The sequence below is a fragment of the Polypterus senegalus genome, chromosome 4 (genome assembly GCF_016835505.1).
Source record: "Polypterus senegalus isolate Bchr_013 chromosome 4, ASM1683550v1, whole genome shotgun sequence".
Lineage (NCBI taxonomy): Eukaryota > Metazoa > Chordata > Cladistia > Polypteriformes > Polypteridae > Polypterus > Polypterus senegalus.
Genome location: NC_053157.1, coordinates 63,695,837 through 63,709,562, shown reverse-complemented (window position 1 = coordinate 63,709,562; position 13,726 = coordinate 63,695,837). Strand labels below are relative to the sequence as shown.

Below are 13,726 nucleotides of genomic sequence, written 5' to 3'. Positions count from 1 at the left end.
TTGTTTTGCCTCAACAACCCATTTGGCAAGAAAACCGTTTTTAAAATATGAGACAAGAGGTATTACTTATATATGACAGTAGATGAAGAAGTAAATCAAATTATTTGTAACAATTGTTATAAATGTGCTTTACATTGTTTTATGTAGTAATACTGTGGAAGAGGTGAGGATATTTTTGTCATCTCTGTCTGCAAAATATATTAAAAAAATTGAAGTTTTAGCACCAAAAATGTAATTTGAAATATTAAGCAATCTTTAATATGCATAACTCCTTTTCTCATAAGCAGGTTACATTGTTAAATTTTGTTGGTATAAGCAAAATATTAGATGAGGATCCCAAACAAGATGTTGAAACATCTCCATCTTTCCTGACCACTCATTTTATGACAAAGAAAAAAGGTCATATTCGGTTTTTATTTAGTTAATATAATAATGACTAGGCAGATACTTGGTAGAGATCTGTCGGGGGTGCTAATCAGGGAGGAGGAGGATATGTTTGCTGCTCAAGTCTCATCAAATTGTATGTTATTGTTTTGTTGTGTTCTGCACCCAATATCACATTTTTGTTTTAAAAAGTAATTACATTGTAAAAACTTGTACTTTCCCACATTCTCTTCTGACATCTGGAGTCAACTTTCCAGTTGGAATTGTTTTTTAATGGTCTGCCTTATGACTTTTTATTTGCCTTTATGATATATTTTAACAGTTTTTGTTTATTTTTTTTTCCATCCACCTGTAGACATTTTGTAAAGCCCTAATTCTACTAAGAAACAAAGACCTTATAAATCCCACATCCTTGCTGGAACTTTTCTTTGAACTTCTAAGGTGCCGTGACAAGCTTCTGAGAAAGGTTAGCTGGCTTGGTATTAAATTTTAAGTAAGGTGTTTAATTGCTCTGCAATAAAACTCACTTCTCAGTTCTTTTGTTTCAGACATTATATACTCATATTGTGAATGACATCAAGAATATTAATGCAAAGCACAAAAACAACAAACTTAACACAGTAAGTGCATTATTTTATAATTCTTAAACAAATAATGCTTATTTTAAACTACAATTCTAAATGTAATTATCACTCCAAAGTGATTTTCACTTAAAAATCAATTATTCAAGTATTTCAATTATAGTTATATTGAGCTGGTTAAGGATATAGGTTATATCAGTTACTGGCCTATTGTGCCTGCCCTAAAGTCAGCTTAAACTGTGATAATTAGACAAGATAAGTTTTTTAGAAGAGTCATAAATAAAATGAAGAATGTAAATACAAAAATAAGTCTAAATATTATAGTTTTTTACTTTTTATTTAGAACCCAAGAAATTTTCTTCTTAATACCCTGTCTACATGTTTCTGTTTTTAGTCAGGTTTGAAACCTGTAGAATATTATGTGCCAGTTCAAGGAAAGAGTTATGCTGAGCAATTGAAAGATGTTTCTAATTATGGAACTATCATGAGTATTGGGTGAACATTCAAGGGATATGAAGATTTTTGAGCAGTGTGATGGAAAACACAATGTATGTTGTCTTCTGCATGGCACATTACTTTTACATTATTTGGTATATGCACATTTATCATTGGCATTGAACAAATTAAGTAGTGTAAAGTTTATTTTGTTCTACCATCTTCGTGTTTATATACAGTAGTTCTGATAGAAAAGAGGTAAAGCATACAGTACAAAGACGTTGTGACTTATAACAGCAATGTGCCACAGCTAAAGGCTTTTTAAAAAGATTGAAGTCCTCATGTTGGTGTAGCAATAGCTGTTCTGTGGTAGGGGTGTTCCACCAAATATGCATGGATTGGAATCCACCATTTCAAAATTTATAGCTCCAATTCTCTTTTAGATTTGAAACATCAATACATTGGTGTGTATAATGGCATTTATTTATATCTTTTTATTAGCACTCTATATTATTGTCAAATATACAGTCCCTATAGGTTTTGCTGTCTTTTGTAATTGTGTACTTTTGACAAATGTGTCTTGAAGGATAGTGGTAAAGAACAAAATACATTTCTTATTACTGTTTCTTCTAGACTTTGCAGAACTTTATGTACTCAATGCTCAGAGACAGCAATTCAGTTGCAGCAAAGATTTCACTTGATGTAATGATTGAACTTTACACAAGAAACATTTGGTAAGTAAAGTAGAATTTTGCCACCCTTTCAAAATATTTGCAACATTCTTATGAACCACAATTTGTCATCATTAAAAGAAAGGATAATTTTGTTTGCATCAGCAGTACTCCATATTCTCAGCTTCAGTTTTTGCAGTATTCTTGTATTTATTCTTGTCTTTGTATAATTTGCGTAACTTACTGTAGCTGTTTACCTGTTTTTTTGACATCTGTGTGTCTGTATCAGTAGTACCTTCACAGGTAACTTGGAGTTTTGCTTCTTTGGCATGCATGGTGCTTTCTCCATTAAATATTAATTCTGAGAACGTTTGTTTACATTTCACAAAAAATATTGATATTTTCTAGATGTATACTGTAAGTTGTTTTAATTTGCATATATGGTCATTTTATTTTACATATTGTGTTATTTACAGGAGGTTTTAAAGCAAATAATTGCTTGCATGCATTCAATTTTGTCTACAAATGACAATGAGCAAGAGATTCAGCACATATCCACAGCAAGAAACCTATGTTTAAAGAATAAATTTATTTTTAATTATGTTGGAAAATGTTTTACACTTGGTGTAACAGTAGTAAATTGTTGCTGCCTTACAGCTTGAGGGGCCTTGTTTTGATTCACCACTTAGTCAACTGTATGTGAGGATTTGGCACACTAGTTCATGATTTGTTTGAATGGATTGAGTGACAACTGCAAATTATCCTATTATGCATGTGTACATGCACATATACCTGTGTGTTCCCATGAAGGAATGGTACACTCTTCAAAGCTGAGTCACACTTTTTTCTCAATGTCAGTTAAATATGGCAGAATTCAAATGGCCTTACGTTTGAAAGTGAAAATGGAAAACAAATGAATGAGTGAATATTTTTGAAGTGGAAAGGGCTTGTGAGATGTAAAGAGGCAAATAATGGAAAAATGCACAATATGATCCTGTAAATAACTGATTTTTTTTACTCATTTAGGTAATATCCAGCCCCTAAAAGAATTTAATTTTGTTCATAATTCATCACAATATAGATTAAGTCTTTTAAAAAAAAAAAAAAAAGGGTCGGTATGTTGGCAGTGATCACTGCTTTTACCTCATGGGTCAACTGTCCCAGGCTCAGTTTCCACATCTGGTTGCTATCTCTGTGGAGATGTTTGCTAGTCTGTATGTTTTTTTACCCCCAGGTAAGATGTACTGTACATTGTAAGTTAACCCCGTATGAATGGTCCAATAATGAACTGTCACCTCATCCAGAGTTAGTTCCGGCCATGAGTCTTTTGCTGCCCTGTTATACAGCAGCTGAATTTAAGTAAGCCAAAGAATGTTCTGAGTTAAAAAAGAGAGAGCAGTTTCCAAGAAAAGGAAAGCACAGATATAATATTTAAGGAACAAAAAAAATTTAATTATATGTGGGAACCAATATGGGCTATGAAGGTTTTAAAGAAAATTCCATCTATGAAACATACCTTGTAAAACAACATTTTATGTGTTTTTTTGTAATTGGCTAGTAGTTTTGCAGAGTTTATAAAGAGAACACAGTCCCTTTTTTGCCACATGCCAAAACGTGTGTGTTTACGTGCATGTTAAGAAGTTTAATTGTTGTGAGCGCTGAAGTCGAAAAACAACGGAAGAACTTAAACCCAATTAAAGTAAAAATAATTTCTTTATTCTTAATTCTTGGTGAGTAGAGAGAATGTGAGACTGCCGCTTCCCAACTCAGTCGACTGGTTTGGGTTTTAGCAGAATACCTAAAGTAAAAACGTTCTCTCTTTTATATCCTAGAAAAGGAAAAAAACCCCTAGCAGTTCATTCTGAGGTTATACATAAATCTTAATTTATGACATACTGGAATGTCCTAAAACATGAAATAAACAGCCATTTGCATTCCTAAGGAATACACCCTTGTATTTGCACCCACTTAGAATCAATTTAAACATTCTTATAGTCCATAAAGATCTTACATTCTTCAGGGGTCTTCTGATAGTATCAGAGGTCAGCCTTTCCTATAAATGATAAAAGTTAGTCCCTTAATGCTGTGCACACAGCCCAACTCCTTTTCTGCATAAATCAGGAACAAATCATATAGCTCTCTGCAGCATGATCAACTCAAAACACAGTCCTTGATATCTGTGAGTTAAATAATAATGTTTTCTCTTCCTCATTGTGCAGTATCTCTTATCATAGTACCATAATGTCATGTTATTTTGGAAAATGAGCAAACAAGTGGAAAGTCAATCTGCTTGTTAGATTGAGATCTTCAGTCTTTTGTAAGATGCATGTCCTTCAGTTCGTATTTTGGTTGTCCAGTCAACATTAAATACTATATAAATCTCAAATTATGTGACTTGAGGTGAAAATATATATTTTTCATTATATATTAATATATTTTATTTAGGAATGATGCCAAAACTGTAAATGTCATTACAACTGCTTGCTTTTCTAAAGTTACCAAGGTAAGACCTGTTTCACTTATAGTAAAGTGCATTTTCTGTTTTCTTTTTTTGTATGCTTTCTAGTCACATAATTGTATTACAACATGTATTTTGTACAATATTGTTATATAAGGAAGAAGAATTGATTTTTTGAGATTTTCGGTTTGTTCAACAGCACTATACTACACATGCACTATTCATTCTGCTATTTATTTTAAGGCACCCATATGAAAGAATACTTTCTACTATTAAAAAAATAAAAAAAAAAATCCCCTTTAAGGAGCCAGAACTTCAAAGGGTTATCTTTTGATATTGGAGACTTACTGATGTGAGATTTATAAAGCTCACTTCCTGACTAAAGCCTTTTGAATATGTAGTTGGGTTGTGATTTGGAACTTGGCTGGCATGAAGATAGTGTGGCCAGAATAAAGGAAAGCCCATCATGATAAGGAATGTGAAATGTATTCTCGAGCTCCAAGTCACTCTCATTAGTTGAAGTAAAGTACAGAAGAATTGTTACAATCAGGCCTAGTTGGGCAACAAGACCTTTTCTGTGCTCTGGCATAAGTCTGATATTTTGTTTTCTTCTTTTAATTACTATTGTTTTTGTTTTGGTTAATAAATAACAATTTTTGATTGTTTTTTTAAATATTTTTCTCCCTGGCATGCAGTTAATTTGGTGGTTTTGTATATTTTTTGAATTTATTTTTTCAAACTATAAACCTAAAATTCCCACACCCATATCTTTAAACACAACAGTGCAATGCTTATAATTATAAATGGGTGACATCTCTTATGCTTATAATGAGCTGCATTTTATGGTCAAAATGGACAAAACTGCAGGGTTTATTTATGTATTTTTCATTCGCTTGCTTTTAAGTTTACCAACAATTCTTAAGCCCACCATGTAGCAACAAGACCAAAAGCTTTTGAATTAGCTGCACAGCCTGGGAGGGTATACAATACACAGGTTCAGGTTTTTAATTTAGTGACTATGGATATTTCAAGCCTTACTGTATCAGAATACAATACAGTTACAGCTCTCTTACTAAACTTATTTGTCCAATTTATTTTATCAGTTCTGCTATAATGGAACCATCATTATGAGATCTAAGGTGCACTTGAGTGAAGTGCTTATCTTGGGTTATAATAAGGATATGAAATGGACAAACAAAGAAAAAAAAATTTCACATAGTTAATTAGATTAGTAAGCCAATTATTTTTTTTGTCTATTGTAAACAATGCTAGTCACTTTATCATTACAAAATTGTCTTCAGGCTTTCTACAAGTTGACGTGTTAAACTAGAGAATCTTTGGGAAAAGAACAATTTTGACTTTGCTTGCTATAAAGTAACTTGAGAGGTTGGAGGAGAGGACTATGTGTTAACAGTCTGCACAGGAGAACATTTTGCATAAATGAAATTCAAAATTATTTTAAATATTTAAGGTACAATAATAGAAATTATGTCGATGCATTTAGCTTAAATTAGGTTTGCTGTATTTTTTTTTCATTTTCTGTTTAAGATTCTTGTGGCTGCTTTGAAATTCTTCTTGGGTAAAGACGAAGATGAAAAAAAGGATAGTGATTCTGAGTCTGAGGTATGTATTGACATGTGGGCTGACTATACTGTACATCAGTTTCAGTGTTTATATAATCTTTATTTTACTACCAACTTTATTATTGTTACAGAATGATGGCCCATCTGCTAGAGACCTACTTATTAAATACAATACTGGGAAAAAAACATCAAAAAACAAAAAGAAAATGGAAAAAGCAATGAAAGTTCTCAAAGTAAGATTTTTACCTGTTTTTGTGACATTGTAAGCTTGCCTCATTACCTTCAGTACATTAGGCCGAACATTATTGCTGTTCTAAATGTAATGTAAAACAGAAGAGAATAATACTGGCAAGATTGTTTTAAAAATGCTTCTTAGTGGAGGTTTAATACTTTTAAGTATTGGGTAATTTAAAACGTGCTTTTTGTATTTTGAAATTTTCTAAATGCTTAGTCAAAAAACTGTATTTTTCAGGTTGGTAATTCATGGAAAGAAAAATTGTAACAATTAAAATGTGCCTTTTGCCCCAAGAAAGACAATTTTGAATACTTTAAATCTTTTGTGTTATACCAGTGTAGCTCTGTTTGGCTTTTAGCATATATTTATTATTACCAACTTAAAATCAACTGAGATGTTAGTGATATTTAAATGTTTTTTAGGCATGCTGTAGATTATTTTGGGAGTAAGACCAAACTGTTTTTAAATCATATTTTTCTATCATCAGTACTCTGAGTTTAAAGCCACACATGAGTTTTAGGGGTAGAGCTAAACAACCGTTCTGTGCTGCAGCTTAAGCCCATTGTTGAAAAAGGAATTGCCTTAAAGTATTACTCCACCCAAAAATGTTACCTTGTTCATATTTTTGCTTACAACAGTGTTATCGGGAGGTGGTTTATTTAACAGTATTTTAGTAAAAATACATGATTTTGGGGCATTGTGAGCATACAATTGGAACACTTGATGTTGATTATGTAACCTGACAGTTTTGCTGTTGTCCAGTATTGGTCACTGTAGAACCCTGTTAAACCGTAAATGTTGTGTCCATTTGACATGAAGAAATTGACAAATTGGCTATCTCTACAAACTGCATGGGGTAAGTAGCATACTAAGAAAGGTAATTTTGGGTGGAGTTTTCCTTTAAACTAGAATATGTCTCCTTCACTTAATGATAATGCTAATTGAGCACATATTTTACACTAGTGATGCTGTAGCAATGCCACACTCTGAAACTGCATGAAACGTTCCCTTTTGGAAAATAAGTTAATGTTTACATTTTCTCTGAGAAGGTTAAACAGCTGCAGGTGTCTTCTTTTTTTCATTGATCAAGCTGTTTTAATAATAATTTCTATTAATTTTTTATTGCTTAATGAAATTAATTAATACTTATAAATTTTAATTTCAGAAACATAAAAAAAAGAAACGTCCAGAGACTTTTAATTTTTCTGCAATTCATTTGGTTCATGATCCACAAGGTATAATCCTTTTGATTTTTTTACATATCTACTAAACCTGAGTTTATTTTAGTAAATTATTTTTATTTATTCTGTATAAAACTGGTATGCATACATGAAATTTCATAAATGGGCGACTTCCTTTTAATACATTTTGATTTATTTTAAAGGTGTCGCTTAAACTATAACAGAGACTCACTTGTCATACTGACAAACCTGTGTATGGGATTGGTTTTCATATGAACTCTTCAAGTATTTCATTTACTCTAAAATTAATTTTCATGTCCATTTTTTATAGGATTATTTATAATACGTTTTCATGAAATTACCCTTTAAACTAATTTGAACAACTGTAAATAAGGAAATTGCAAATATTAGTTTATAAAAATCTATTTCTCTTTACAATTTGAAAACCAAAAAAATGTTTGGATGATAATGACTTCTCAAAGTATAATTGTTCCTATAAATATTTTTCAGATTTTGCAGAAAAACTTTTAAAGCAGCTGGAAAATTCCAAAGAACGGTTTGAAGTGAAAATAATGATGATGGAGCTCATTTCAAGATTAGTTGGAATTCATGAGGTTATACTTTTGTTTTTTTTTTGCTGAATTTAGAAAGTATGTTACTGAAAGTGAAAATTATTTTAATCTTACAGCATTATACAGTGTATGACTATGGTGGTTTTCTTTTTCTATATACAAAAATGATTACCTACAATAACAAAAAAACCCTTAGTTTTTGTTTTTTTTGTTGTTGTTGCTTATATATCTGTAAATCCAGCAGGCTCAAAGTATTGGCACTTGTGATTAATATGAGCAAAAAAGCTGTGTGAAAGGAGCAACACAGATTATTTATTTTTTTGTCCATAAACTAGGAAAAATACAGTCTTCTTCCCTAAAACAGTCACAATATGCCATTATAATCCATTAACAGAGCTTTTGAAAAGTAATACAATTCAATAACACGTTGCAATTGTATAGTTTGTGCAAAAAAAGATTTTCATTCATCAACATTAGGCAGTAAATTAGAAGTTTAACAAATTGAATTCACCCTGAAGAAGTTGATGGATGAAGTATTGTTTAAATAAGAGAAAAGGCTGCTATCTGGTTGTGTCTTTTGCAGGTTATTTATTTATTACATTTCATTTGATATTGATAATTACTATTAATATTTATATACATTTCCTGATCTTAGTTTTAAGTTTCTAATGGTATTTTGAACACTGCCAAAATGCCTGAGGAATAAATTTCAGATTAAAGTAATTCAATTTTTTTTTCCTCATAATATTGAACACTTTGTTTTTAAATTACAGTTCACTATTTGGGTCAGACTTTGCTAACACTTTAGTCATTGTGAATTAAGTCAGTTAGACATGCTGCAAGCTGTACCTACCTGATTTTGGGAGAAGTGTGAATTGCATAAGGCATCTAAAAAGTTCTCATAATGTTACAAATACTGACAGAATTACAATTTTAAGTCCATTAAAATAAAAAGTAAAATCCGGCATATGGCAGTAATTGTCAGTGCTCTTTGATATTTGGACCATATGCTGTTTTATTTACTGGCATATGCTAAAGTTTTAGCTTGCAGTAAGTCATAAGTAAGAAACCTTGTTTGTGTGCCATTGTAAACAAATACCTGACTGGAAAGCAGAAAGTTGGCTTTTAATTTTTGATTTTAAATTTTTAAACCTTGGTGAAACAAAAACATATCTTGGGATTTTTTTCATTCCATATATAAAAATGTCTGTACAGAAATTCTAATGTATATGTTCATGAAGTATTACTATTTTTCTGAGATAATCATATTAAAACAAAACGTGTAGTTTGCATTTTGGGGAAATAAGATTTAAACCATTACTTTTGTTGCTTTATTATATATATTTTTTTTTGTTCATCTTTTACCAAAGTTGTCAGTACATCTTGAGCCTACTGTAGGTCACATAAATCTACTTATAGTAAAGTATTGCAGTTAGTTTACAAAGGCATTTGTAGAAAACAATGTAATTGGTGTGATATTATTTTTGTATCTGTATATGAGCTTTGAAGTAAAGTTTCAATATTTTTAACAGCTCATAGTAAAATTAATTTGCAATTTATAAATTACAGTACTTTCTTGAAACACCAATTTATTTAAGGAACATTAGAACAAAATTGTGGGTTTGGGTAATTCATTAAACTTTTTCTTTTTTTTTATTGTGAGGGTTTATGTTTCAACAAATTTGCTTTTATTTTTGACAGCTTTTCCTGTTGAATTTTTACCCATTTGTGCAAAGATTTCTTCAACCTCATCAAAGAGGTATTGTGCCTTTTTTGCTTAGATTCACATCAACAGTAAGTAGACGTTTTGTTGTAATCCATTCCTTTAATATTAGCAGTTCCTGAAGAAATAATTAAATGTACCAATGTAATGTAGCTGCTGTCCTATGGACATCAATGTGATTAATTGCAGGCATGTAAGTGACAAAGAGATTAACATCTTGCTTATGTTCAGAAGCTAACTTGCTATTATTAAAGGCGGTCTTCGCTCCAAACTGTTCTACTGGTGTGTGTGTGTGTGTGTGTGTGCGTGCGTGTGTGTGTGTGTGTGTTTTATTGTTGCATATTCTAAAGGTTTGTTACAAAATCTATCAATTAACTTTTTCTTTTGTACTTATTAGAGGTTACAAAAATCCTTCTTTGTGCTGCTCAAGCTGCACATCAGCTGGTACCTCCTGAGGTAAGAATATTATGATAAATATTGTAGACTTTAGTTTTTTTGTAGTTGTGATTCATCACAAATTTTACATAATATTTGCACAGTAATTTAAAAATTGCATAGTATATTTTCAAAATAACTTAGCTAGCATATAGCCATATATTCAGTGGTCAAAAGCATTCCTTTCTATGTAAATATGCATTTTTCATCACAAAAAAATATGTAAGTGTATATTGAGAATAAAAACTATTACATTTCCTTTTTCCACAATTTAATTATATATCAAAAACTTACTTGTACACTTATTTCTTCAAATGCATGCTAAAATAGGTATGATATTTAAGCTCCGACCAGCTGTTATGTGTCAAATATAAAACTGATAAGTATAAATGTTAGAAAAAAATCAGTAAAGTAAAACCTAGTTGCATTTCTTTCCAGACTATACAACCACTTGTTATGACAATAGCAAATAATTTTGTAACAGATCGAAACTCTGGTGAAGTTATGACAGTGGGGTAAGTATATTTTTTAAGATGTTTCCTTTTTCAAAAAAAAATGTTTTTTTTTATTTACTTTGACATTAAAGTAGATAAGTAAAATATTTGACCTGACTTACAAACTTGCATGCTTAGTTGCTTTGTATTGTTGTGTCCCTGACAATTCCAACTCCTAGTAATGGTTGACTATGCCTAGAAGTTGACTACCACAACCTTCAAGGTTGGTTCTAACCTTTCATCCAGTGCAGCTGAGATAGGCTTTAGTCCAGTGTATCTATGGGTCATGAACCAAATTGGGTCGCTGACTTGTCTGCGATGGGTCACTGCATGATTGCACAGTAAAGTAATGACAAGTGCGAATTTTATGTTGTATGATATGCCCCCACTATTTAGTGTATTATTTATTGTGGCAGTATATGAAACAATGCTGTTGACATATCGCAAAGAGCTTTGGTTCCTCTAGCACGAATATATAGTAAGTATTCCTCACCTTCCAACTAACAACCTTTTAATCAGTCAAACTGAAATGGCTGGCACTGGACTGAAGTGTCAAAATGAAAATAACAAGCAAGGGTGTAATGATGTTCAGGGTGTTGTAGTTGAAAATATACTGTATACAGTATAGTATCGTGGCAGTGTTATATACTAATTGCACTTTCCAGTGGTGATGAACAATGTTTATAGGCCCTTATGAGATATATTGAATTTAAATTAGGCTTTATTTATTGAATTTTATTCTGTAAGTGCAAGGAAGATTTTGCGTTAAGTTATACATGCCTTGGAAAGGAAGATTTCCCTCTTGTAACATTCTTTGTAGTGGTTTGATTAAAGTCCAACTACTGGAGGTATGAAGGACAGGTTTATTAGCCCACTGAGAACTGCAAGAACATAAATTGTGTTATAAAAGGATGAGGCAAGCAGTAAACATTTAGTGATGCCAGTCAGTAAAATTTAAACATTTCAAACTGCACAGTTTGCAGATTTATTTAGCTGCATTTATCCTCTCGCCCATATAAAATTCAAATGGTACATACATTTTTAGGAGTAATTTAGCTTTTTCTTTTCTCTTTTTTTAACTATTAAATTGAAACCAGGGTATGTTAAACTATTTATAAATTCATTTAGAAAAATGTATTGTTAATGTGTAGCATTGTCGCTGGCCGTGGTATACGATAGCAATCTATTCTTGTTCTGAATAATAATTGTTTTAAGTTCAAGGCCAAGGTGCTCCCTGTGTGGAGTTTGCATGTTACCCCGCTGTGCATATGAGTTTCCTTCCACAGTCGAAAGACATTCAGGTTAGGTGGATTAGCTTTGTTAAATTTACTCTAGTGTGTGTGTGTGTGTGTGTGTGTGTGTGTGTGTGTGTTTTCGCTATGTGATAGACTGCTGCCATGTCCAGGCATTGTTCCTGACTTACACCCAGTTCTTGCTGGGATAGGCCCCAGCGCCCCTGTTTAGGATGAACAGGGTTGGATAATGGATAAATGGAGCATTGTTTTAACAATACGTTTGTTTCTCACTTTTAGTGATATTCATGTGATAAATATGCTTGAAAGGAAAGTAAAACATTTTCTTTTTTAATTATAAGGATATTGTTATTTTCTCTTTACGACTCTGCTGTCATTATAATAATACTCATCATTTGTTCCAGTCCTCAGATTAAAAACTTTAAGAACCAATAAGACATCTTAATATCTTTAAGTGAGTTCAAAAAATGTATAGATTGATAGATTTATCTGGTGCTGTTTATTATTGTGTGTATGCGTGTCTGTGTGTGTGCGTGAGAGAGAGAGAGAGAGAGAAAATGTGTCTGTGATTACCTGGAATATTTTACCAAAGCATTTCATCATGTTTGGACCTACACGAAAATAAATGTGTTGTGCGGATAAAGAAATTTGCAAAACATGCTTTTCATCAGTTGTCTATACAATAGTGTTCATTGAACTAAAAAACCTCCCATCTAATTAGTCAGGATTTTTTTTACACAGCATGTTTTACAAAAATACCTTGACAGTTTAATTTAAAACACAACAAAAATATATTTGAAGTAGCAAGAAATAATGAAGTTTCTGCAGTAGCATGAAATAATGCAGTATTAATTAATATTTAAGGTCACAGAAATATGTTGGAAAGTGGCTTCAGGTATATAAAAGAAAATGTATTTGAGTAAATTAACAAAATGATAAACATCATAACACTTAGGCTTAGTTGTAAAATAAGATAAGATAAATACAGATAAACACTGACTTTGCCTTCTGTTAGATTCTTTTTGCAACCCCATAAAACCTGGAAAAGAATATGGATAGAGATTTGTCCTCAAATTATCAAACATGTTTCCTTTTTTATTAGTAATTGATTAATAATAAAATATAAAAATGCTACTTTTAAAATAATCCATGATATTGAGGCTATGAAACACATTCAGTAATTGTTATTTTCTAACAAATTGAGAGCTCCTGGAAATTGTTGGCTTTCTTAAACACTTTGTGATTTTGTTATTGAAGGATGTACATAAACATTGCTTGATTGAAGTATTTATATATCTGCTTCCAACATACTACCCTAGTGTTTAATGTTGAGAAAAGCACATTCTAAAAATAGTTTTTATTGTATACTTACACTATCAGTCAAAAGTTTTAGAACACCTCAGTTTTTAATTTTTTATGGAAATGCGTGCAGTTTAATGTCTACTTCTGACATAGCCTGGAGGTATGTTTTGGGTCATGGTCTTGCTATAGGATGAACCCCCCGACCTACTAGACGCAGAGTAGATGATATTGCGTGGTGCTGTAACATACTGTGGTAACCCTTGTGATTCAGAATGCCAGTCACTCTGTGCAAGTCACCATCTCTGCCTACAGCAAAAACAATAATAGCCCAGATTATCACACTTCCAAATTCATGTTTAACAGCTGGTGTCACACACATTAGAGGAACGACCCTATCACCAACTTAACTGCGCACAAAC

General features: G+C 31.7%; 1 protein-coding gene across 2 annotated transcripts in view; it reads left to right on the top strand.

The window, feature by feature from the left end:
- Positions 1-13,726, top strand: part of sdad1 (SDA1 domain containing 1) — a 61,554-nt gene that overhangs the window by 20,096 nt on the left and 27,732 nt on the right. For both annotated transcript variants that reach the window (XM_039750786.1, XM_039750788.1), the window contains exons 4-14: positions 740-850; positions 933-1,004; positions 2,034-2,134; positions 4,517-4,574; positions 6,078-6,152; positions 6,244-6,345; positions 7,513-7,582; positions 8,039-8,142; positions 9,802-9,859; positions 10,221-10,279; positions 10,697-10,773. In XM_039750786.1, the coding sequence (XP_039606720.1) occupies positions 740-850; positions 933-1,004; positions 2,034-2,134; positions 4,517-4,574; positions 6,078-6,152; positions 6,244-6,345; positions 7,513-7,582; positions 8,039-8,142; positions 9,802-9,859; positions 10,221-10,279; positions 10,697-10,773 (887 nt within the window). The remainder of the gene's footprint in view (positions 1-739; positions 851-932; positions 1,005-2,033; positions 2,135-4,516; positions 4,575-6,077; positions 6,153-6,243; positions 6,346-7,512; positions 7,583-8,038; positions 8,143-9,801; positions 9,860-10,220; positions 10,280-10,696; positions 10,774-13,726) is intronic.